Source organism: Periplaneta americana, chromosome 10 (assembly GCF_040183065.1).
Source record: "Periplaneta americana isolate PAMFEO1 chromosome 10, P.americana_PAMFEO1_priV1, whole genome shotgun sequence".
In the NCBI taxonomy this organism is placed as follows: domain Eukaryota; kingdom Metazoa; phylum Arthropoda; class Insecta; order Blattodea; family Blattidae; genus Periplaneta; species Periplaneta americana.
This window is the reverse complement of record NC_091126.1, coordinates 176,599,041-176,627,040: the sequence shown is the minus strand read 5'-3', so window position 1 is coordinate 176,627,040 and position 28,000 is coordinate 176,599,041. Positions and strand designations below refer to the sequence as shown.

Below are 28,000 nucleotides of genomic sequence, written 5' to 3'. Positions count from 1 at the left end.
ACTATTACATGTGATGAAACCTTTTCAATGTTATTTTTCAGCTTCTTACAAGTCAACTGTTTGCTCACCAAAGTCAATGCTGTGGTGACCAATTGTCGACTGTCAAAAATTTTCCATATATTTGTAAGTGAAAAGATGACTATTACTAAGATTCCATAACGATTTTGTAGCATTATGTGTGGAATTGCATAATTCAGAACTATATGCAAACTATCACTCAAAGAGTTTTCTGTAAAATCAGTTGAAAGATAATGGAAAAGAAATTTGTCATGAACAAGATTTCAAGATGAAACCACATTGAAATTTGCAAACTTTCTCTGCCTCGTTTGGAAGAATGTTTTTCTTCTGAAAACTGTCATTGCAGTATATTCAACACACCATTACAGGAATATCTGCATACAATATATAAATATATATTGTATTAATTACAGATATGTTTGTTTTCCATATTTTGAATTATTTCTTTTAACCTTGATTTACATGGTTCATATTTTTCGTTATTTTTATATAGATTCCCTGTGAAGAGAACCTTACACAAACTACGAGAAAATATTTTTACTATACTCCAGGAGCTAAGTACTATGATCAACCTTTGTACTACAAGACATTTTTGTGACACTGGATACCATGTGGTCAATGCTGCCCCCAGTTTTAAAAAAATCGGAAAAAAAATACTTACATTTTCAATGCTGACATTTATGCACAAAATAAGTTTTCAGCCATTGTTTTCATTATAATTTATTCATAAAATAATTATTTAACTACAATATATATAATTTACTGTATTGTTTGCATATCAAATGGTCTTGACATGTAAACTCTGAACAACTTGAGCACCTGCTTGAATGTTTTTGGTTAACAGAAGTGCCTTGATAAGAGTCCTAATCTTCCGATTTTATCCATCACAATTATTATTTCAGTCAACATTGGGAATTCAACTCGAGAGCACCTAGTGATAGGGACAAGTGCTAGAGCTGATGAACTGGAAAGCTTTATTCTATTTTAGGATATTATACAGTAAGGATATGAGTTTTTTTTTTTTTGTAACTTGGTTATTTAACAATGGTGTATCAACTACTGCGTTGCAAATCTAGCTTTCAGGTATAGCTTCCTATGAAGCTGAATAATTTGAATAATTTCAAGGGAAAAATTGTTCCGGGGCCAGATATTGAACCTGGGACCTTTGGCTAAATGCACCAATGCTCTACCAACTGAGCTATCCAGGAACTCTACCAGACACCGACTCAGTTTCTCCCTTTGTATCCATAGGCCTCAAAATGGACTGACAAAAGTCAAACAACCAACATTGAGCGCTCACAAACTCTGTGTGACTTATTGTGGTTTTCTGTTAACGAACAGTGACATGTATTATGCGCTATACTGGAGAATTAGCACGGTCACTTTGAACCGTGCCGTTACGTTTACCACCAAATTTAAGTAAATACACAATGTCACCAACATAAGAACATGACGTTGGTGTGTGGCGTAGTTGGCGGGAGAAATTTTTTCTCTCTCTGTCTACCTCCTTCGTTCTGAACATTATTGAGAGATAGCACCACTGTTAGCGACAATGTGTATTTGCGTAAATATTGCGAGTAAATTATGACGAGTGCCTTAGATGAGAGGCTCGGGACAGAAACAGTTTTGCTGTAGCTAATGCGCGGACCTCTCATGCAGTGGGAGCGTGATCCTTACTTGAATTTATTTTTGCGTGTACTTGCAGATTAAATGATTGAGATCCCTTCTTGCTCCTTGTTACAGGCCTTGCATTTACGAAGGTTATGTTATGTTAGGTTAGCTTAGATTAGCTTAGCTTAGGTTAGGTTAGATTAGCTTTGGTTAGGTTAGCTTAGCTTTGGTTAGGTTAGGTTAGCTTAGCTTTGGTTAGGTTAGGTTAGCTTTGGTTAGGTTAGGTTAGCTTGATTTGATTCGTCCATGTAGTAGTTAAAATTATATAATATGCCAGTTTTTGATTCGTAATATTGTTAAAAAATAATAGGCCAATAATGAAAGTGGTGAATAATTTCAAGGTCCTTAAATTTTTTTTTTTTCGTAAAAGGCTAGGTATTTTTCTATAGGCCAGAAATAAAACAGCAACGCCGTCATAATTACGTACTTTACGCTTTGGCGAACATTAACCGGAAATTTACTTTCCGTCATTTTAATTGTATTCCATGAAACACACCTTTTTTCCTGTTAATTTCCTTGTGATAACCTAGTTTATTATCTTATTACATCTTCATTTTCTTTTAATGCATTCAAAAAATCGGCGTTGTACTACATACAACCTTGAACTTGACTAATGGAGTGAATTATTTAAGAATATAGTCGCGAATTTGACTACCACCATTTCGATTATATTTTGTTTGATACGGCTCGGTACGGCCCAGTGACTAGTGGCCAGCGAGTAGAGTCGACTATCGATATTGGTCTGCCATGCGTATTATCCAGTTGTTCCGTATTATGCAAACCTAGCTTTCAGGTATAACTCCCTGTGAAGATTATTTGAATAATTTCAAGGGAAAAATTGTTCTGGGGCCGGGTATCGAACCCGGGACCTTTGGCTAAACACACCAACACTCTACCAACTGAGCTACCTAAGAACTCTACCAGACACCGATTCAATTTCTCCCTTTATATCCACAGGCCTCAAAATGGGCTGACAGACATTAAGTAACCAACATTGAGTGCACACAAACTCTGTGTGACTTATTGTTGTTTTCTATTAACAAGGACGTGTATTCCTCCCTGTGAAGCTGATTTGAATAATTTCAAAGGAAAAATTGTTTCGGGGCCGGGTATCGAACCCGGGACCTTTGGCTAAATGCACCAATACTCTACCAACTGAGCTACCCAGGAACTCTACCAAACACCGATTCAATGGAGTTCCTGGGTAGCTCAGTTGGTAGATCATTGGTGCATTTGGCCAAAGGTCCCGGATTCGATACCCGGCCCCGGAACAATTTCTCCCTTGAAATTATTCAACTACTGGGTTATCTATCGTCGATAGAATTGGTGATGATAGCGAAATGATATTTGGCGAGATGAAACAGAAGATTCGCCATAGATTACCTGAGATTCGCATTAGGGTTGGGGAAAACCTCAGAATGAACCCAACCAGGTTATCAGCACAAGCGGGAATCGAACCGACGCCCGAGCGCAATTCCGAATCAGCAAGCAGATGCGCTACCACTTGAGCAATGCCAATGAACATGACATGAAAATGTGTTGGATAGCAGTAGTCAAAATTTTCATCTTCACCGTCCGACGAGGACTCGATACTTGATGCACAATAACTATTCGAAGCAGCACTGTCTTCAAGACTTTCGATGTCATCAGAAAGGTTCTGATCACCGTTCGTCAACAATGTAGCATCACAATGTTTCACATCATCATTTTCTTCTAACAAAATTTTGCATACTTTACGATTGGGCAGTCCACACCTGTGGAGTAACGGTCAGCGCGTCTGGCCGCAAAACCAGGTGGCCCGGGTTCGAATCCCGGTCGAGACAAGTTACCTGGTTGAGGTTTTTTCCGGGGTTTTCCCTCAACCCAATACGAGCAAATGCTGGGTAACTTTCGGTGTTGGATCCCGGACTCACTTCACCGGCATTATCACCTTCATTTCATTCAGATGCTAAATAACCTAGATGTTGATACAGCGTCGTAAAATAACCCAATAAAATAAAAAAACGATTGGGCAGATTTAGACCTACAGCGGCCATAGTGTAGTCGCTCAGACCGCAAAACAAAGGCAGTTAATTGCTGAAGTATTAGTAAAATCCGGTCGAAAAAATGAACTGGACTAAAGAGTGTCATAATCTGCCACTAGGGAGCATAAGAGTTAATTACGAGTGGTTTGTCCGCAAGAAATTATAAACCACACAAAATGTCATTTTGGGTCAATCCTGACCCCGCAGTACTAGATGTAATTGAATCACTATTTCAGAAACTGAAAATGGTAGATGAGAAATATTTTACAGGAGTGTCATTAACCTAAAATAAATAAAAGTCAAAAAGGGGGAAAAAATATATAAAAATATTTTGAAGGTGATACAAACGATTTCTTTAATGCGTGGGGTCACCACTGACCCCATGGTAGTAGGAGGGTTAATTCGCATTCTGTTTAAATGGCTCAAATATTGGAAATGATCTCCATGTATGATAACTACGGTTCAGATGAAGTAGCTGTATCAGGATAGCCATCCTTGGTCCGTGCATTTTCTATACAAACATGAACTGCTGGGAAGAGCACTCACCAGCCCCTAGCTAAAACATCAGTGAATACACAGTACAGCCCTAGTTAATGTTTGTAAACAAAATGCACGACCAAGGATGCCTATCCTGATACAGCTACTTTATCTGAACCATAATGATAACATTAAACCACAAATATGTCTTCACGTCTTTGTGTTACTGTTTACACTGACTGGAAATCTGGTACACTTTTATGACGAAATACGACTGTTATTTACACTGACTAGGTAACTAATACATATGTATGACAAAATACGAGGAAGTGTTTTATTGGATGTAACAAGTAATCGAATGTGTGTCATCTTTCATTCCTCGACATCTTTCCCGATATCGGGTCTGTGAATTAGCATGTGCGCCTGTTGGCAACAAAGTGAAGATAAATGATTCGGTATTTTGGTGACCCATAGCAGATTTGAATAATTTTAAGTTTTATTAACCAACTTCTCTTCGACTCAATTCAGTTATGAGCTGCAGAAGGCCAGACTGACAAATAGAGAGCAGAATTTAGGCAAAAACCTATTTTTTTCCTTGATAGATATAGGCTTGAGATTTAATATTTACATTTTTCATGGATATATAGAGGTTTTATAGTTCCTTAATTGAGAAGTGACAGAATTTTCTTTTTTGACAGTCAATGTACTTGCCAAGAAGGAATTTCTCTCTTCACAAAGTATGAATTATTAAAAGGAAATTTAATGCAAGCTTTTTGTTTTTAATTTTACTGTAGCTTAAGAACATGAAATAAAGAAGTAAATTTATTGTATTTCCCATAATTATTATATTTTCCAATTTATGAAAACTGTTGTTCAAACTTTAATTATCCTTACAAAAATATGTCCTAAGAATCATGTGAAACATCAATTGGGACGTTTCTAAAATCATAATGTGCTTTCTTCTACATAATAATATTCACTTGCAACTTCACTTGAAATTAATCACATTATAAATGTCAGTTGCAGTAAGAGTGACAAGTCATTTATTTTTTCTGCTTAAATTAGTCTATTCCATATTACGGATTTGAGAAGGAAAATAATTTGACTCTTTTTACCCAGCTGCTAAAATTATTTAGGTAATTATTTTTTTTTTACTATCAGGACTTTACATTCATGTACATGATAGTTAATTTATCTTGCATTGAATCTTGAGGAATTTGCTCATTGCTACACCATGACCATTACTGCAATTAACACCAACACCGCCACCCCAACCACCACCACCACATCATCTCGCCTGGTGTAAGGAGCATCGAAACTGGACCATAGAACAGTGGAAAACCATTGTGTGGAATGATGAATCATGGTATACAATGTGGCGGGTGCCTGGCGAACAATATCTACCGGCTTGTGTAATGCCAACTGTGAAATTCAGGGGTGGAGGTGTTATGGTGTGGTTATGTTTCTCCTGAAGGGAACTTGGCCCCCTTGTTGCTTTATGTAGCAATGTCACAGCACAAGTTTACGCTGGCATTGTAACCACTTTGATGCTACCAGTTTGGGGATGAACGTGACTGAGCAAGGCATGTGCGCGAGTGGTTTGATGACAGTGTCCCACTAATGGACTGGCCTGTACAGAGTCCGGGTTTGAATCCCATAGAACATCTCTTGGATGTTTTGGAATGCTGACTTCATTCTAGCTCACATAGACTCACATCGAAACCTATTCTCATTTCGATCCTCCGCGAGAAATGGGCTGCCATTCCCCAGGAAACCTTCTGCCACCTAATTGAAAGTATGTCTACGAGAGTATGGGCTGTCATAGAAGCTAAGGGTGGGCCAACGTCTTATTAACTGCCAGTTCCCCGGTTGAGGACGGCCCAAACTTGGACTTCATTTATAAGGTGGTGTCCAGATACTTTTGTCCACATGGTGTACAATAGCATGCTGTGAGTTTTCAATTATTTGTAAAAAATGTTTCCCTTGTTGTGCCTGTATAAAACGGGAACTTATCTAAAACCGAAAAATAAATAGGAAGCATTCGTTTCCGTCTTGAACAGGTTTTGGAAAATATAACTCGTTTAAAATTACTAATGTAATGCTATAATATTAATGATTTTTAATGGGGGATAGATATGATTGCCAGAATTATACAGGTATTAATTAGCCTGCTTAACTCAGGATACAAAACCTGTGCCAAAATAACAACTGCGAGTAGAAGGCTTAATGCTAGTATGGACCAGATGATGATGAATTAGCACCACGGTTTTAGACATGGGAAATCTTGTTTGAACTGCATTTTGGTATGTTACAGGTAATTGAGAAACTTAACTTTATAGTCTGTATAGACTATATTAAGGCTTTGGTATAGCCATAAGAAACAAATTATGAAAGAAGAAGAAATCCCACAACTTCAACATGCTATTGAAAGCCTTTATAGAGAAATAAATGTAGAAATGTAAATCAATGGCTATAAAAGTTTAAAAATGTAGCTAAATGGTTAGGCAAAGGTACCCTTTGTCACCTAGGTTATTTAATTGCAAATCATAAGCAAACTTATTAAAATGTACTGGTAATAAAAATTTGACAACTATGTCCTTACTGTTTGCAGATAGGCATAACAGATTCATAAGACAACACACAAACCATACTTAGGGACTAAAACTTACCAGATATCAGTGAATAAAATTAAAATACAAATCAAGCATTTACTGGAAAACATATGATGCAAGTAAAAACTTTACAAACGCCCCTTGGTTATATCCTAAGTTTACATAACGATAAAGGTATCAATTTTAAAATGAAAGTCCAAAATTTATGTGGCACAGCCAGTGTAGAAACAATTTTAAGATTTTATAAAGTGATGACAATCCCCACATTTCTTTATGCACTGGAATGCTAGACCTTGACACGACAAAAACAAAGAATATGAACTGTAGAAATGAGGTTCGTAAGATACACTTCAACCAACAAAATACACAGTGAGACAAAGATTAGGCGTAAAAAGCATACTGGAAGATATTAATGGTTACCAAAAATGAACCAACTATGTTGAGATTGGCAATGACGTAATTCCCCAAACAACTGCACAAATACAGAGCTGCAGGCAGACGAGACAGAGGTCATCCACCTGGGACATGGAACAGTATTCTAAGACTAAACTTATTATTATTATTATTATTATTATTATTATTATTATTATTATTATTATTATTATTACTACTACTAATATTTTTTCACTTTTTGTTTATTATTAGTCCATACTTTTGCATGCCTTACCTTCGTTTCCCATTAACTTTTCTCCATTATCTTATTCTCATGTTTACAAAAAATTGAAATAGTGATAGCCTTTGTAATTGTATATTTGTTTCTCTTATAGTTTTTCACTTGGATAACCTTGTTATGTAGCATAAATTTTGAAATTTATTTTGCTTTATGCTATTGCAACTTCCACTGCTACTACTTATACCATTACCATCATCATCACTGTCACTATTAGGAGCATCACCACCACTAACACTATACACTGCTACCATACTACTACTTGTGCTAGCCACTGGCATAGCTGCAGTGATAGTGCATTTGCTGCACTTGGGCACAGGTTCGATTCCTGCTTGGGCTGATTACCTGGTTGGGTTTTTTACGAGATTTTCCCCAACCATAAGGCGAATGTCAGGTAATCTATGGCGAATCTTCGGCATCATCTCGCTATCACCAATTCCATCGACGCTAAGTAACCCAGTAGTTGGTACAGCATTGTTAAATAACCAAGTAATAAACTACTTGTGCTGCTGAAAATGCTGCTGCTGCTACCACCACTACTGTTGCTACTACTACCACCACCACCACCACCACCACCACCACCACCACCACCACCACCACCACCACCACCACCACCACCACCACCACCACCACCACCACCACTGCTGCTGCAGTTCTTCTTTTCATCACCATATTATTATTATTATTATTATTATTATTATTATTATTATTATTATTAATTTATTATTATTATGTAAATTTATTCTAAACTAATATTATTATGCTCTTTCGAAAATTTACTGGTAGGCCTATACTTGAAAGGATAAGTTTTTAAGAAAACTAAGTAGCATCAAAAGATTTCACAGAAGTGACTAATACTGAGTTTCTTTTGCAGCAGTCTCTCCAAATGTTCAAAATGTTCGGATAGCAGCAGCACCTAGCACTGTTCAACTGGCGACTCCTCAAATTACGTATTTAACAACCGGACCTGTCACTTTTCAGCAGATTCCTGTACTAAGTCCTCAGGTAACGTGATTATTTTTAGTATGATGTAAAATGTAATATAATGAACAAATGAACACAAGTATAAATTTACATTTACACAACATCACTTCAAAAGCATGCATTAAATAATAGCCTTGAAGACTAAACTATGACTCGAGGAAAATAGAAGCTGCACATGTGAAACTTGTAGACTGTTATTGGGCTACACTAGGCTGGCAGGCAAAGAAATGAAAATATTCGGGATATATTACATACTTCAAAATATAGTGAATGATAATCAGTATCAGAAAAATTGAAGAGAATTTGTCCACAGGGTGAACAAAGATCACGTCCCATATTTATCCTTTGCATACTAACCACGAGAATGCCGAGGTCTGTGAAGACCAAGACAGCGTTGGACATCTTATGATCCACAGGAACAAGCCAAAACAGTTCCAAGCCTGAACATTCATGATGTATTTTAGTGAAAACTATTTACATTGTTCTGTATGCATAGAGAATTCTCATTCATTCCATGACACTACAGCCCTTGTGGGATCTTGACCTCAAAAACTTAAGCCTATTCTGCCCGATTCTGCTTTCTTCTCTGCCAACCTCGTATCCCATATGACGTAAGCCCTTATCCACATTATGACGCCCCCAAGTTAAATCTGCGTCTGGAAATATGAATCATCGTTCCCTCCCTCTCTGGCCTTTGTGACCTATGAGTAAATACTAAATTGATAAAGAGTTGTTACTGTTCATGCCAGCGAGTTGTACGAGATAGTGGTGAATACATGTGGTGAATACAGGTGCTGAAAGAGTTGTACCCGTATAAATATTGTGAAAATATTAATATTATGCACCATATTTCTTACACACATTATATATACATTACCTCACTCATTGCATTATCTCTTGCAACATGACTGTAAATGTTGACATCAAATTTAATATATATCATATCATGTGCTGATACTATGGAGCAGTGAATGAATGGATTGAAAATGTATCAGTCAGTGTAATTCATGAACCTTAAATTAATTCACGTATATGCTATGGGATTCTGTGGTAATGAATGACTACAAGAACAATTTTTTATTGAAGCTGCTCAAAATGTTTGATGACAGACGTCTGTGCAGAAGTTGTAATATCGTTGCAATGACAGAGTCCTTTCAGAAATACTTAGCAGATCGCAAATACCGATTTACTCACGTGATATGTGCATTTATTTTTTTACCCTTTTTAGCCACTGAAATATTGGGGTACGTAAAATATGCAAATTCTTTTATCAGAGCGCTTTATCTGGTAATTGAGAATAACGTAATTTGTGTTAATATTTTATTTGAGTGTTGTAATAATAAAAAATTTTCATAATCTTGATCTAGAAGTAATTAAAGTCATTGTAATCATATTGAATGTATTTTATATACCTTAATCTATTCAATAATCTATAAATAATTAATGATATCATAGTAGGTAATCACTTGATAGTTGATTAATGTATCCTTGCTGTAACTCATGTTGTGATGCCAACTACCTATTAAAACAATAGAATTAACATTACCAGAATTATTGGAATCGCAGTAGTTCACATGGATTTAAAATCCCCGCAAATTGGCATGAAAACTCAACGATCAAATATTGATAAAGTAATAACATTATAGATACAACTACAATGAGATGTAATACAACTACGATGATGATGATGATGATGATGATGATGATGATGATGATGATGATTTTTAAATACAATAGAATTGCAGGGATTTCAGTCTTTCGCTCACCCACTACATAATGCAATTACTTATAAGAATTCATATATTCAGTGTGATTGATTGTGAAGAAAATTGTAGATTTGTGGTTTGGTTTCCAACCAAAGTAGATGTCTTCACATTTAAGAACTCCTGAGAGGTTTATATAACCTAATCAACTGTTGCATAATGAACCAACAGAGTACTGGACTCTTTTGAGTCTCTGGTGATGATCATACTGATGGAACATGCAGACAGTTCCAAAACGTTGGAGAAATATTATCTTGATACAAGGTTAAAAACCCCAAAATAATTTTCAGTATTTGCTTGTTTATGTAAATAGGACAACATCATTATAATTGACGTATTGTTACTGGATTGCAGGTAATTAGTCAGATCCAACTGCAGTCGAAGAACAGTACAGGTAGCCAGGCGGGATGTCTGAAGCTGCTGAGTGGGGGTGGAGGGGTGAGTCTGGCAACAGCCACAGCAGCAACTACAGCACGTACCATGGTCAAGGATCACGCTCCCTCCGAGTCTTGACTTTGAGTCTTATCACAAGCCCAATCTCAGGAAAATCAAGTCAATGTGTTGTCAGGTAGAGCTATAGCCTTCTTGATCATGGTTGTAATTTTGTTCACTATATAGCGTATATCCGGTCGAATATTGGTGCGTAATCATTGCACCTGAACTAAATGAATTGGTTGTTACTGGCATAGTACTTGTCAAAGAATTTGTTTGAGTCAATATCTTGTGTACATTATGTAAATGGTAACGTCGATAATTTTTTTTTCCAGAATGCAGTATTTATTTGGATTTGTATAATACTAAGTTTTTTATTTTATTTTTTGTAAGAACTGTACATATATTTTAATTTGCACGGTAGGTGAGACAACCCCATATTCCAGATTCTAGATTGTAAAAGTCGTACCCTCCTTATCTGTATCTGGTTCATACATAGTTGTCAATGAACTTAAATTTAAAGAGACTGATCACTCTACACACACAACACACACGAACACAAACATACACAGTACACATTCATAATTTGGAATGCATTTCAATATACATAAATGTGTGTGGTTCAGATAGATAATGTATATAAAATGTGTGCTTGTTTCTGTGTGCAAGGTGAATTTTTTTTTTTTTTTTTTTTTTTTGTATGTCAAGTATTTAATCCATTCGAGGTGCTGTCAACCTGTTGCTTGTGGTGCTACCATTGTAAGTGGTGGTGGAATTGCAAACTAGGAGAGATTTCAATACTTGAACAAAGCACAGGAGTGAACCTCGAGCCAGCTGTGATATTATAATTCGAAAAATAGAACATCTTACGCAAGTGATATTATGTCTCCATCTTCCTCCACAGTAGAGTAATAGAAGGACTTTGAAAACCGACTAAACCCGCAAAGTGTTCATGTTTTGGTAGGAGGAGCTGCATGTTTGTCTACATTACGTCAGACGTGGGATTTCTCTTTGTTCTTCTTCTGCAATTTTTCAGCCTTTGAATAATACTAAGAGGTAGAAATAATGTTTTGTTGTACCAATTATTTCACCACCACCCACCACCACCATAATTATCATCACTGCTGCTACTAGTATTCTTGTCAATTGCATGATTTTATTTCTGTTTTATGAAATTGGCGCATGTTGAGCTGATTGAAGTCTGCTAATATAATAACTAAATCTTTAAAATTATTAATTGTTTTTCTTACTGAATTGTGTTCCTTTTTCACTTTATATAATACGTTGTATGAAGATATTTATTTCTTATTTTTCTTCTTTCACAGACATATGTCTGATTCTACATTGAATTCTATTGACTTGTTTTATCAGCTAATATAGGATATATATGGAGATGATAACTTCTTTTTGTGGGCGAGCGAATGCATGTTTGAATTGTTCTTTATTTAATTAAACATCACCATCACGTGCTCTTCTTTATTATGTAATTTTTTACAATGGAATGCTATAGATTATAATATTAAGTAGCCTACGTGAATATGCCACTCTCTTACTTCTGTATTAACGAATTGCAATGTATTCTGCTTTGTACATATCTTCAATAAGAATGTATGAAACGGAATTATCTAATGGATTACGTCTTGAAATATGTAATACATTTTGGCCTGATAGAAAATCCCTCATCTGAGTGTACTCACGTAACTACTGTTCTGAACAATGAATTCATAATATAAATTTCGAAGAGAGGTGTAATGATTTAGTTTGAAATAATGACAAGTTCAACAATATTATGCAAGAACATAGGAAATTTATTGATTGTATAAAAAATGTGAAGAGTATTAAAATATTATTGACCTTCTCTCCATTTTGTAAACCATTATGTTGCAATTCACTTTTCTTTAGGAGAGTTGCGTCTGGTTAGTACATTTGATTGTTATATATCGCGAATTCTGTAAGTCATTTAGTTATATTCACCAAAATGCAAAATTTAATAAAGTAAAATTTAATTTCTGCTTATAGTATAAAATAATATGATTGTATGAATGGTTTCTTAGAAGATGGCAGAGAACATAAAGGTTTTGGGCAAATGATTCTTCATCAAGAATTGTAAGTAGTTATTAATTAATATTTTTCTTCAAGATACTGCCATGCATATACATTTAAATATTCGGCGATGAACAAATTGTTTAAAATTTTTACACCTTTAATTGTACAAATATGCAGTGATACCTTCTATGTGGTGTGATGGTACAGTATATATATTCATAAGTGATGCACAACGAAGTGTTTTCTTTGTAATTGTATGCTTCTTCATATGATGATTCAGCATACTGTTTTGTTTAATTACGTAAAAATGTAATTTGTGGAAGAAGAATTATTATATTTTTTTTATAATCTTTGTTTATACAGTATTGAATTGTGATTACTTTTCCAGAAAGATGCTCATCTATAATAATCATGCTTGATTAAGTAGTTTTTTTATAGAATCCTTTTTCATTTGTTAACTGTAAAAAAAAGACTGAACATTATTTTACCATTGCTAATAATATTTATATCATTCACCTATTTTTCAACAGATATTTCATACATGCTTAAATTTGTTATTTTTCACATAATAATGTTTGGGTTCCCCAATGTGTAAGTTCCTTCAGTTGTAATTAGTATTATATTGTAATTAGTTTAATACTATTAAGTCTGTATTTGTAAAATTCGGATAAAATGGAAATCTATCAACATCTCTTTTTGTTTCTTTACTACCGTTGTATCCTTTTGATATAAGGACATCTAGTAATTTTTTTATTTTTGCTGATTCAGTAAAAATGGTAATATTAAATGTGACTATAAGGCATATTTCCGTTTCATGTGTATAGATTTGGGCTTTTGTAGCAATAATAGTACATCACAGACTTATCCTGAGAGACAGCAAACAATAAGGACTATGGTTATGTTAAGTTGGTTGTGATGGTTAAATTTCTCTTATAACATTTCTTGATTAATATCAGCCGATGCCTTAAGGAGCAAGTAAACTCTACCTTTATTTTGTATAACATGCGTTTTCTTGGTTGTAATTTGAAAATGCACAGATTTTCTCCAAGAACATAATGTTTCCACCTAGGCATAATAGCTGTGCTTTACGTTGCAAATGTTTCTGTTATGTTCTTAATGAAGCCTTTCTGTAATAATTCGTAAATTAATATTATCATTGTCAAAATATGTAATAGGAATGCACTAATTTTTTTAACATTGGATGACAGGACAGTTTTGACTTTTTTTTAATCTCTCTTTTGGAAAATACAGTGATTTACCAACAGCAATTTACAAAAGATAGCAATAAAATATTGCGATTTCACCCCGCATAGTGCCTTCAGGGACCTATATTTTCTTAGACGCTGTCTACAGCTAGTGGCTAGATTGCTGGATTTATAATGCTGTCGACCCTGGTTCGAAACATGGTATATTCCAGTTTATAATTGTGTTGGGCAAGCCCGTGATCCAAATAACACGGGGGTTTCTCTGGGATCTTTGGTTCTCCTGTGGCATCCCGAAAAATCTCCATATATATATATATATATATATTTAGAAATGCATGTTACTATTCTACTCTGGGGATAATTCAGACACACAAAATGCTTTTAAAATGGTCTAGAACTTAGAATTTTATTTATTAAAAATGAAGCAAGGAAAATAATTGTGCAGTTAAATTTTAAAGAATAGAAATAGAAGATGGTAATATGAGGACTTCAGTTACAAACATAGTTAAAGTAACTTACAAGAAGGAGTGCGTTAAATGCAGTAACATTAATTATGAAATTATAGAGGGTGCAGCATTGGAACCTGATAATTTTTAACACCTAATAAATCAGTTAATTATACATTTAGATTTAATTTATTGTTACAGCATAGAATGCCTTTTTGTTTCTAAACAGCACATCATTCTAATGACGTCCATAATTTTTAATGCACTCCTGCAGTCTTACTTTCTCAGTCTTCTGGAATTGCTGCAGTTTCGCTCTGAATTGCCCTCTTTGATTCTTCAATATTTTGAGGTCTCTTAATGAAAAATTGAGCTTTGAGATACCCCCAAACGAAATAATTACAGACAATGAGGTCAGGTAAATGGAAAGTCATCCCTGTGCGAGATAACCTATCCTGGAAATATTTCCTGCAACACTTCCATGGATGCCCTCGCAATATGAGCAATGGCCCCATTTGTTGGAACCATGCAGACGAGAATTCAATTCCATAATGCTGCAATTGCGGTACCAGAAGGTTGCATAAAATTTAATTGTGTGAAGAAAATGTTCCCTTAATATACAGGGTGCGAGAAAAAAAAAACATACAAAAATTTTGAGAGTAAGAAGGTGGCACAAAACTAAGTACCGGTATTTTAAGAGTAGGAACAAGTAGTCTCAGACATTCTGCTACAGTACTGCAGTGACGGATCCAGAGCCACAATTTTGTGTGTTTGTGGATTGTCAAGTGGAAAGTAAACTCACTCACATTAGGAAATAATAACATGTTGGTAGGTAGTCAGGAAATAAATCCTCCTTCTGCATTTTAAAAAATGCATTTAATACAGAAATATACATGTTTTGGGTTGCTCCAATCATTACAGTACAGTTATCTTAAGTCACTTCTTTTATCAAATGCTGCATGTTTAATGCACAACAAGCCTGAACAAATGTTCAGAATGAGCCCCATTAACATTTTGGCAAGCAACATAATGGTGCAACAAGCATTGACACACACACACTGAAAGATTCCTGAAGTGGTCTGGATTACTTTTGATGCAGCCATAATGTGCTATACTAAGGTTTGCTCATCTTCGATAGATGTGCTGTAAACCATGTCCTTCATGGTACCTCAAATAAAAAAGTCGCATGGTGTCAAGTTAAGGAACATGGAGCCCATGCAAATGGACCATCACATGCGATTGACCTCTTACCGAATGTTGCACTAGGGTGACGAACTCTCAGCCAATAATTTAAGGAAGATTTAGTCTCGACAAATTTTGCATAATTTTAGTGGTGTTGTTACTGTAGAAAATGTTCTAGTACAATTAACGTCAGGCTTTACACAACAATGAAAGTGGGGAGCTTATTTTCAAAACAGCCCTTGCCCATTTCCCAAAATTTTGTGGGAAATCACGAAAAACGTTTTTAGATGTAAAATTTCGTACGACCTAGGGAAGAGACATTATGAAACCAAAGAGGTTGGGGGCATTTAGAATCAAATAAGAGCATGAGAATCTTTGATTCCAAAGCTGGAACTAATATTTTGTCGCAAATTCAGTTTGATTCCAATAGTCACTTAACACAAGATTTTAGTGGTTCAGATGGCGTTCTGAAGCCAAATCATGGCAGTTGTATTTGAAGAATGCATGGACACAGGAAGCACATTTTCGTTATCGGTTGGACAAGAGACGTTTTGAAAATGAGCTCCTTAAGTGAAAAATGTAAATTTCTTATTCCTATTCCTTTCAATTTCTTAAATCATTTCCACACTACCAATTTAAGAGAGAGAGAATTTTGAGACAACTGAATAAACAAATAATTGAGACCAAAATGGGCCATGAGGCCTAAAACTGGAGAGGATGAGTATGATGATGATGTCACGTTTTCTTTGAAGATAGAAATGTCCCTTTCTCTATTTTTTGTGCAATGGAAGTAACATATTAGTAATTTGCTTCTTTGTTACAGTATTTTTACAGTCATCAGCTTAACTCAGGAGGTAGCATGTTTGTGGGTTCGATTGCTGCTTGGGCTGATTACCTGATTGTGTGTTTTTTTTTTTTCAAGTTTTTCCCAAACCCTGAGGCAAATGTCAGGTAACCAATGATAAATCATAGGCCTCATCTTTCCAAATATCATCTTGTTATCATACATTCCATCAATGCTAAATAGCCCGTTAGTTGATAGTGTGTCGTAAAATAATCAAGTAAAAATAAAGGTGTTTTCATTTGATTCTTGTTGGGAAACAAAGACTGACTTGATTTTATCATATGGATGTAAGAACTTCACTTCCACTTACGATGTTTACAAGGCCTCTTAGTATTCTCATTTCATGTACAAAGTGTCAGAATTTATTTTCATAGGGATTCATTAACTGTTATATTTTTGTAATATAATTTCTTTTTCCGTGAAAATGTATACAAATAGCTATTCATAATTATCTTATATCATCAGAAGAGAAAAAAAATTCCAGGTAGACCGTGGACAGAATTATTCTGTAAACTTTCACAGAATTTATGTTCAATTTATTTTCCAGTGTTGAGTTAGGAATATGTTGTAAATCGACTGTCTTCCTGTGGGACATTTACCCGAAGTAACTAACATTTTTATAGCCTTCTCATAATCTTCAGATCATAATTACTTCTATGCATAACCATAAGTTTTTGTATTCACATGTCCTTGCTGATATCAGTTCACATCAATTGGTTTATAGCTGTGATAACAATTATTACTAAAGAATCTGCACTAACTTACTGCTTTCCAAATACTTTGACGGACTTTGAAATAGCTTCTGAAAGTGTTTCTTACTCACCACCCAGCCAATCACCTGTTTAGAATATAATGAATATAAACATGCATTCTCTACTCAAACCTGCATATTACATTCAAAGGCTTCATGGCTGCAGTGAATCAGAAATATGCAGTGTTGCTAAGTTGCACCATTGCTTAGTCAGGATTGCCATGCTTCGTTCCATTAACCCAGTGCTGGTCACTATGTGAGCACTTTGCTAAGTATCAAATTCATATGACAATCACACCAAAATTGAAGGGATTGCAAGTTTCTCCCTTTTTCTAGCTAACTTTGGAAGTGTTGGCTGTTAACTGCTGGAAGAATTGTCTTCGAAAAATACACGGTACTCTGTAGAGAAAATATTTGTCAGATCAGTAGCTCAGTTATAATGCATGTCTTTGTAAAGGAATGACCTTCTCATCGTCTTCGAGTTTATAATTTCCCTTTAGAAGTTTCTAAACCTTTTTTCTTTTAATACAGGTTTTTCGCCAGAAAACTCACCCCTTTTTTAAATTAAATAAAAACATGTAGGCCTATTGCACAGTACAAAAGCTCATTGAATATATTATAATAGATCCGGGAATAATTAAAGTAGATATCACCATTCTTTTCAATGAAACTGTATATTGTGATAGGGTAAACATTGGTAATTTCGTGATAATTTCATGAAAATTAATTTAAAATGCAAATGTGTAAATATATCCTTATTCCGATTTTTTCATCTAAAAGACGATAATTTGCTGTACAAATCTGGAGACATAAAAGATTGGACACATTCTTGAACAAGTGCCAAAAACCACTTTTACAACTTAAGCTAAAAGGTTGGTTATCCCGTGATAACCTTGGTAATTTTGTGATATTACATTGATAATTTCGTGAGAGGTAGAAGAATTGTGGAAAAATTCATTAAAGTCAAATGAAATTCTCATTTATTGTTACAAGACTTCAAACATAGTAATTCCGTCTAATATTCATAGCAAGAAAACATAGAAATACATATCAACACATAATAAGAATGAAATCAAAGTAAAAATTAAAATTGAAAAGGGATCTTCTTTGCCCTGAAAGGGTGAACACTTTTATTACGGACTTTACTATACCCTATTACTAGGGTAACTCCAAAAGTAATGCATAACATTTGTTTAAAAATTATATTTTTATCCTACAGCTTTGCTATTTTCACAGAATGTAGATACATCCTTTAGGAACAAAATGTCACTTTTCCACATAATCCCCATCCCTTTCAACTGCCTTACATAACCTAGGAACGAGGGCATATAGACCAGCACGGTAAAAGTCTGGACCAATACGTCTGACCCACTCTTTAGTAGCGTGCACAAGGGAGTCATCTTCTAACCTCGTTCCGCGAAGGGATCCTTCAGTTTACCAAAGAGATGGTAATCGCACGGTGCCAGTTCAGGACTGTAATGCAGATGTTTAAGTGTTGTCTATCCGAATTTTCTGATCTGGTCTGTGGTCTTGTGACTGACATATGGCTGTGCATCGTCATGCAATAGCAGAATATCCTGCTTCTCCCGATGTCGTTGAACACGACTCAGTTGAGCTTGAAGTTTCTTGAGAGTTGCCACATACGCGTCAGAATTAATGGTGGTTCCATGTGGCATGATGTCCACAAGCAAGAGTCCTTCTGAATCGAAAAACACAGTAGCCGTAACTTTTCCTGCCGAAGGTGCACTTTTGAATTTCTATTTTTTAGGTGAATTTGCATGATACCACTCCATTGTCTGCATCTGTCTCCGGTCCAAAATGGTGGAGCCATGTTTCATCTTCTGTCACAATTCTTGCAAGTAAGTCATCTAGCACTTATCATTGGCACTGAGCATGATAACAAATCAAACAGAAGCTACACTGAACCCATTGCGTCCCCCTTTTCTTTTTTGTTATCACATCTTATCTTCAGATTTCTAAAATTCGTATTGTAATACAATTTCTAAATTGTATAAAATGTAATGCTTAATGCTCAACAAAATTTCGGCTCAAACAGCTAAGATTTCTATCAGTAAAGCTAAGCCTATATGGCGACTACAGCTGTATCTAAAATTCCAAAAACATTTCCTAAAATTTCATTAAGATGTAATAAATCATTGTACCAAATATCATATGCTTACCTTTAGTAATAAGCCTGTAATGTAATTACAAATGTCCACAAAATTTGTACGCCTGAGAAGTAGACACTAACTTGCTCTCTCCAAACATAAAAGCTCACTGAAGCAGCTACAATAGTCACACAAAGCGTAGCTGTATGTTTCTAGAAACCGGACAACATATGCAATCCCTTGGCAGAAATTTGACTCTCGTAACACCATTGGTTAGTTCACGAAAGAGCAAAGAAAAAGTATCACGAAATAACCACTGCCACGAAATTACCAATGTTTACCCTACATCGCAAGAAAGTCCCAAGTCGTAACAAAACATTTGGTACTTCATCTCGCTATTTCATCCCTCTCAAGAGTTATAACAGAAAAAGTCAAATGTGATGCTAGCCTTGGCAAAATGTCGAATATGCGACCACCTGAACAACAGTAAGTAGCGACCTTTCCAAGGGTAAGATGAAGAATTGTCTCTCAGGCATAAATTATGTATTCTAAAAGTCAGTAGCTTAACAGGTGCAAAGAGAATAAATTCTTAATACGTGAAAAAAAAAAAAAAACTCAAACTGTTCTCTCTGTATAATTTGTATAAATATTCAGCTTGTGACAGAAAGAACAACCTTATTATTTTCTGAAACTAGTAAACAAGTTTAGTTATCGCCACAGTATTATGTATTTTTAGACAATTTCTACACTTTTTTTTGCCACAGTGTGAGTGTGAAGATCCCTGTCTTTGAAATAGGGAAAGTGTTTGACATTAACCCATGTTTTCTTGAAAATACCTGAACATCTAATAGGCCTACCATTTTTATCTCTGAAAATATAACTTCTTCTGTAAGTACATAATTTAAAAGTAATGACCTTGAGGAGTTCTTCTTTTGTTGTGAAATCATCGAAGCTTATTTTCACAAAAACATCTAATTGAGCAGTAGTGACCACATCTGTCGATTCAAGTTTAATTTCAATTTAATTACAGCCACAAACATAAAACAAATGCTAAGGGCATAGCCAGTCAATACAAAATACAAGTACAGATTAAAAATAAAATTGAAATTAAAATTAGAAGTGAAGGGTTCCTGTTTGTTCAATGTATTCACTCACATTATAAAAAGGATTATCAATAAGCCATTTCTGTAAGATGTTTTTAAATCTAGATAATGTAACACTATGAGCCTCCTAAGATAATTTGTTGAATAATTTTAGAGACATTGAATCAAGCCAACACCTTGATTTATTCAATCTAACTGCCAGTTCAAGTAGAAGATAACTGGACCTGGTATTATAATTATGTATATCTCGTCCACTACTATAGTTATTTATTCCCTTTTTTACCTTAAGTAAACATTCAAATATATAAAGATTCACTACAGTCAGTATTTTTTCTTGTTTAAATAACAGTCTGCAATGAGCATTAAAAGGGGCAGCCATAATGATACATAAGGCCTTTTTTTGCACGATAAGTAATTTTGATATACTAGAGTTATTACTCCAAATACGAATCCCATACAACAATAAGCTATTAAAAAAGGCATAATATATCCTAAGATAAGATTTGGAGCGAAAAGTACCTGCACCTATCAAAATCTCTCTCCATTTATGAAACAACATCACTAGCCATAAACACAACTGTTTTCATCACTGTTTTGCTAGAAAGCTTTATTGAAGAATGCATTACCAACTTCTAAAAAGATTTTTTAGTCTTTTTGCTACCCTCCAATAGTGTTTCCTTTTGATAATGAACTTTTTAATGTGGTATGATGCTTCCGTTGCCACTTTATTCTTGTCCGCTCATTTTTTTAAGCCACTTGTTGTCGAACAAACAGATTTCAATTGCCTCTCTTTTGCTTTCTTCTCAGCAGAATGTGAAGGAAACAATATTCGACCACGGAATGAACAGTTTTTTAGTGTCATTTAGTGTTTCCTTTCTTTCCAGTACATACACTTGCATTATACAGTAAACATATAGATTTACAGGAAAACCTCGATAATTGAAAATCTTACGAAGTACGATGAGAACAGTACTCTTACTCAGAAACAGCTCTGTGATTCATTAGGAATCCCATCATCGACATTAAGAACGATAATAAAAAATCGCGACTCAATCACTACAGCTGCAATGTCGGGAGGATGTAATCGCAGAAACCGAAGTGTGGTAAACATGAGGACTTGAAGAACACGCACACGGCAAACAACTATAAATGTTTTTTTTTTCCGAAAGAATTAAGTACAGTACATATTGTAAATGTCTTTAACGTACAGTACAGTAATTACATAATGGAGTAATACTGTATTATCTTTCATGAATCATGTATTTCAATAAAGAAAAATGCTAATAGATACTGTATATAAGTCAAAATTAGTATACCCGCCTAATACGCGGTCCCAGTTAATATGCGTTTTACACCCGGTCCCTTGAACAGCGTCTTATCGGGGTTTTACTGTATTTACTTTTGAGCTCTGTAAAGAAATAATCGTCTTCCCACTGTGACTGAAAAGGTAGGTCTTTTGCTTCTTAATTGTGCTCGCCATTATAGGAAGTAAGGCAGAGCACAAGATTTACTAATGAAACTACATCGACCATTACAATCATCCAGCCAGTCTTGCAGAGCAAAGTCCACCATTAACCATAGACAACTTTCTATGAGCCTGTGAGTTGCCAGTCTGACAACCCATGCTTTAGGACATCCACTGCATCATGATCTCCAAAGCTGTAAGATGTTAAGATATTAAGAATAAAAGAGTGACTGTTAAATTAAAGTGCTGTTGAAGAAGGCTATTTTTTTTTTCCAATATCATCACTTAAGGTGCAAATACTGCTATCCAACAAAATAACAATTTTACGGGAGAATGTAAAAACTGTTTTAGTCACCATTAATTGTGAGCTTACGTGATATTACAATTTTTAGTTTTCCGCGATTAATATTAAAATGTGATTTACGAAACTTTGCCGGTAGATGCGCATCACTTAGATGAATACAACGGTACCAAAATCTCAGTTTCGAAAATGTTGAGGCTTACAAGTATTTGCACCTTAAGTGACGATATTATTCTGTAGACAATTCTTATAATACTAAATATGGAATTTTTTATTTGTCTTAATAATATTCACTTGCTTCTTAATGCATTCAGTACATACTTCGTTCTCTAACACAAACAGTTTCAAAACATAGATACATAATTTTATTTATAAATATATTGCTTTCCTTAAATACCATCTTAAGAGAACTATGTACAAAAGAAATGTTGCAACTCTTTTCCACAAAACAAGAACTTAACCTACAATTATTACTTCAGACAGAATAATTCTTCAGCTTTTAACTTTGGTGCGAGGAATGTTGAAATCGTGTATTATCGTCAAAATCTTGAAATGCATGTTTACGTCATCCCAGTGACTTGTACTTCAAACTTAAATCAACTGCCCTACCAGTTTGAATATTTCAGATGTGAATAACTTAGAAATCTGTTTCCATTTTTTCTCCCAATTGTTTACCTGTCTCACTGGTTCATACTAGTTTTTGATTTTGAATAGTGCAGTATTTTCCATTGAAATCTGACGCCACTAAGATCATTTGTGAATAATTTAATATGTTCATTATTGAGCTGTATGCACCAAGTAAGAGAGAGAGAGAGAGTGTCACTCGAACTAATTTATTAAAATCTATACAAATGTTACTGGGAATGTCTGTCGCATTGTTGAATGCGTATCTCTCATCCCTTCACAAATTGTTAGACACACTACTGCTCTTCACTTGTAATTAGTCCCAATTGTTTGTAAGATATTTCTTCCCAAACCTGCATTGTGTGGAGATTTGTTTTGTAGACCTGGGAAAAAATGTCATATACTATGATTGAGGGGATCTTAGTATTTTCGAATTTTGACTTATCCAATTATGAAATATTGTCCGTGCAGCAGCTCTACGAATTAGAAAGTGCAACAAGGAAAGACCTATGTTTGGTTGAAAGCAGCGATTCCACTATCGACTATCACCTATTCAAGAAGCATAACTCATTGCAACCTTCAGTACTGGAAACTGCCTACCAATTAAATGAGAAGTATTTGACCAGTGAACTATAAATTCATCCCCAACTTCTGCTAATGACAAGCAGTTTCTGAATTCATGTTACAACCATCCTCCATATTGTAGAATTGGTATGTGGGTAGTATTCCAATGGTCTGTTAATTCAATTAAGTACGGAATAAATGAGTGATTGGAAGGTACGTGAGTGTGCATTAGATTCTCCAAACCAGTTGACAACTTGTCTTTCTCTGGGAGTTACTGTTCCACTGAAAAAAACTGAATAAATTTTGAAAGGAAAGGACCAAAAATTAGAATTGAATCGGTTATTGTTGAAAGGAACTAAGTCCACTTTTTAAAGTTTTGAGATAATCGAAAAAAACTGTTTTGTGGATAATTTATCGAAAATTAAACCAAAATATATTGTACACATATATTTCATGTCTACAATATATTTTGGTTTAATCTTTGATAGATTATTCACAAATCAGTTTTTTTCAATTATCTCAAAACTTTAAATTACACATATATTTCATGTGTACAATATATTTTGGTTTAATCTTCGATAGATTATTCACAAATCAGTTTTTTTCGATTATCTCAAAACTTTAAAAAGTGGACTTAGTTCCTTTCAACAATAACCGATTCAATTAGACTATTACAATAATGGCAGCATGTATACTTAGCTATTAGTCCTGGGACTGCGTGAGTCAGGACTAGAAGCACAATTCTACAAGACGCCCGTGAGATACTTGTGACAGTTAGAGCTCCACAGTTGAGACCTAAGAATAGCCCCTAATCTGGGTTTCTGTTTTTAATGTGTTTTAAAATGTAATGGTCCTGCATTTCTTCAGTTAAAACATGTTCACCTTGTTAAGAAAACTCATGTATCGCAAGTTTTTCACTAACATGAATTTAACATGCCATATTGTAAATGATTTTGTATTTATATAATTCATAACGAATACCTTGCACAAATTATACTGCTGTCTGTGTATGAAATCTGTGACCCTGGCAGATGAAGAAAGTTAGGGTGGAAACCTGCATTCTTCAAGGTGAGGGTATTGAAATATGCTCGATCAGATGTACCGTAGTACCTGCTGAAAACATTACAATAATAGTTTTACAGTTGTAGTTTTACTGAAGAGTGGTACTAATAGTGAAATGGCTCATTTCACAGAATCTCCATTCCATATTCTTTCCATGGTCGCAGATATCAATCACGGACATTTCAAAGTAAAGAAGAATGTGTGTTCCATAGCACATGCTGTCATTTAATAGTCTCAACTCTGCTTCTCGGGGAGACTTGTAAGCAAAGAATAATTCCATTGGGTATATTACAGTATTGTGAAGTGACAGTTAAGATTGCCAGCTGATAAGCTGGCATTGCCATTGGGAATATACTGGGATCAGATGTCAATGGAGAATACCTGCTAGTTCAGTATTAAAGATACTGCGTGTTCAGTTCAAAGTGTGTCATGGCTCACCGTATGCCGTCATGTAGCTAGCCGATGAACCTAGAGAATTCAATCTTCCTACACTTCCACAAAGGTGTATTACCTATGTGCCAGAGACGTTGCCTAGCAAGTACGGCGTTCATTCTGAAGAGTACTTACCGATACATACGGTAACACCTGTAGTGGCAGGAATGTGAACTGTTTGGAAACACGTACTGAGGTGAGATTTTCTTACTGTCGGGATATGGCGAGAGGGTTAAGACAATTACTTACGTATTTGTTGACATTAACTTGAAAGGTCAACATAGACACGGAGCATTTGATTTGTGTTGAGGAATGTTGCCGTATGCAACCGATGATAACAAATACTCTGCATACGACTTGTCCCCACAAAACACTGTTCGAAAGAGGTTATGGTAGCACACAGACCATACAGACCGCCATCTGTTGCTACAACTTTCAAGTTATACCATACAAGTTCTCAAGTTCAGATTGAACACCTTGAACGATAGGCAACGTCTTTGACATAAAAGTTGAAACTCGCTTCAAATCGCTGACTCACAACAGTGACGTCATGACACATTTTGAAATGAACACCCAGTATATTGGTGTATAAAACAGGAAATTACCATTCACTCACTAGTTCTTCGTAATTTTTAAATATTCAGACAATGTTGTATGGAATGTGCCCCACATTTCTGAAATTTTTATTAGCGTTAACTTCAGAAAGAGGAACAATTAGATTAACTCTATAATATATAATTGGGAAATGGTAATCATTTTTTAAGTGATACCATAACAATGTTGTTAAAATTCCGTAAATTAATGACCTTAAAAAATGCGGTTCTCGTTGGTCAGAATTATGGACCCATAAAAGCAATGTAATAATAATGTTAGGATCAGATTATTTCCTTCTAAATTTCGTACTTTTCTTTGGAAATTATGATTGGATTTCTTTGTTTTTATCATAACTTTAAAGGTTGATACGACTAATTTAATATTAATTTATATAAATAGTTTGGAGTAAAAGGGAGTAAGAAAATACTAAGAAAAAGAAATGTTGGGAGGAATTTATTACATCAGCAACTGTCTTAGTCACATATGATTTGGTCTTCGAGCTGTTTGAGGAAATACATATTGAACTGTAATATAAATGTTTCTTGCACTGAAATGATTTGTGAGTTGTACATTGTCAATTTACTTACTACAAAATACACCTATCTTTAGGTAACATTTTTTTACAAATTGCCTTGTTTTACAGGTCATACCTCGAAATTGCGTTCCATTTTTTGTTGTGTCTTTCTATGAGAAGCTATGTGAAATTTGTTGTTTCTAGTTAAAAATGTAATTAGTTCTCTCTTCTTTTTATTGGAAAAATCCGTACAGTTCTAAACTTTAATTTTAGGGCAGTGTAGTTGCCATCCTCTTCCTATATAGCATCTAAATTTAATTGTATTGATCTTCCACAAAGTTGTGCATCACAAGTACCTCCTCCTCACTTTTCTTTTTAGTTCACTGTATACATACAACTTGGAATTTTGTTTACATTTTGACCATTTAGGCTAAAAAGTACATATTTGTATTCAAGATTTATGTACATTTGTTGCTCTCTTTTCTTATATTTTGAGTATCGTATATGACATTTGTTATTGCTGTAGTGAATGTGATTGTATGGGTGCAGATCTTTTTGTGTGTGTTATAAATCAATCTTGGTGTGTGCCAGTTTCAATTTTGCAGGATAACAAGTTTATTTGCATTCACTTACCCTATTTATATTTCAAAAGCTGAAAATATTGTATCCATTGTCATGATCTCTTAATAATTGTATATTACTTGTTTGGGTATGTATATTGAGATGGTTGTGAAAGTTGTGCAAATCAAATGGGAAGGCGGTGAAGTAACATTTTCCTCCAAAATTAATTTCAGTTAAACTTTTCCTGTTCCAGTAATAAATGTATGTATGAAACAAGAATTATATTAAATGCCTCTTATAAGTCTTTTCAGTCTTCCATTCTGCAGAGGCCAGTTTGTAAAGTGATATTAAGCAAAGAAATTTTCAAAACTGCAGTATATCAGTCCTACCTCAGACTGTGTTGAAGTATGTTAAGAAAACAATGATGGAAATAAAGCTGTGCTTGTACTCTATTTTACACACCACATAAATCTTCAAAATTTCTACTAAGTTATTTAAATAATACATATTTAGTCAAACCATCACGTAAAATCCATCATGTAGTACTGGATACTTTCTTCCGATATTTCTGGTATTACAGACTGTTTCATAAATTTATAACAGAAACAAGAATGTCGTTAGGAAAATAATATGTTGGATATACCAGTACTACACTGAAAACATAATTTGAGCAATTGGGTGACTTTGGTAATCCCTAACAAGTCAAATCATTCCTGAATTAATCTATACATATTCATTCTGTTTGCTGAGGATGTGTGGTGAAGTTTATTTCCATCAATATTCGAGAATGGATTTCGGAGACTAGTGGAAATTAAGTAATTTCTAATTAGATTCAATCACACTTCATGAATAGACCAATCAGAAGTGTCTTGTCATTCATTTAAGTATTTATTTTTACCTGCAGAACTTCAAATACCGGTGAGTCCATAGTAGTTGGAATTAGCATAGATGTCATAACGTAATTTGGTTCCTTGATATCGCATGCTACATCATTTGCCTAAGAATGGCAAATAGTTTGTGAAACATAGTGTATGATGTTATTATTTGACAAATATAATGTCAAGGATTAAAACATATTCCATTGTCACTGTATTTTGTTAATAGTGAAACTCTATCAATGTGTTTACATAAATTGACTCGCTTCGAAATAATATGTGTACTCGTATTTCCTATACTGTGTATACTAGACTTGATGCTTGAGATTTCCATATCGGTAACAGATTCTGCTGAATTTCTTAATAAATAAGACTATAAGAATCGCAGTCGAATTTTCCTGGGGATAGATGTGATAAAAAATTCATTTACAAAAGTAGTGTTACAGTATGATAATCATTTTGATGATTTTATATTGTTTTGGCCTTGAGGACAGAGCTTCGCATCCTTCCTTCAGTTCCTTTTTACATTATTTTGACCCATTGTGACACACTGCACTTGAATACACACACACACACACACACACACACACAAAGTGATTTCGATCTCACTGACAAGCTTTAAGGGTGTATTCTGGGTATTATCAGTGTTTTGAGATAGGAAACTCATAAGCAAAA

The 28,000-nt window shown here is 34.7% G+C and overlaps 1 protein-coding gene across 3 annotated transcripts in view; it reads left to right on the top strand.

Annotated features, from left to right (window-relative positions):
- LOC138708190 (ataxin-7-like protein 1) overlaps positions 1–27,537 on the top strand; it is a 101,208-nt gene extending 73,671 nt beyond the window's left edge. Inside the window, exons 7-8 of one of the 3 annotated variants that reach the window (XM_069838472.1) lie at positions 8,350–8,477; positions 10,574–27,537. In XM_069838472.1, the coding sequence (XP_069694573.1) occupies positions 8,350–8,477; positions 10,574–10,732 (287 nt within the window). In that variant the 3' untranslated portion in view covers positions 10,733–27,537. Of the gene's footprint in view, positions 1–41; positions 124–8,346; positions 8,480–10,573 lie in introns of those variants that run through there. The other 2 variants (XM_069838471.1, XM_069838473.1) reach the window with 2 other exon arrangements.
- Positions 27,538–28,000: the final 463 nt, after the last annotated feature.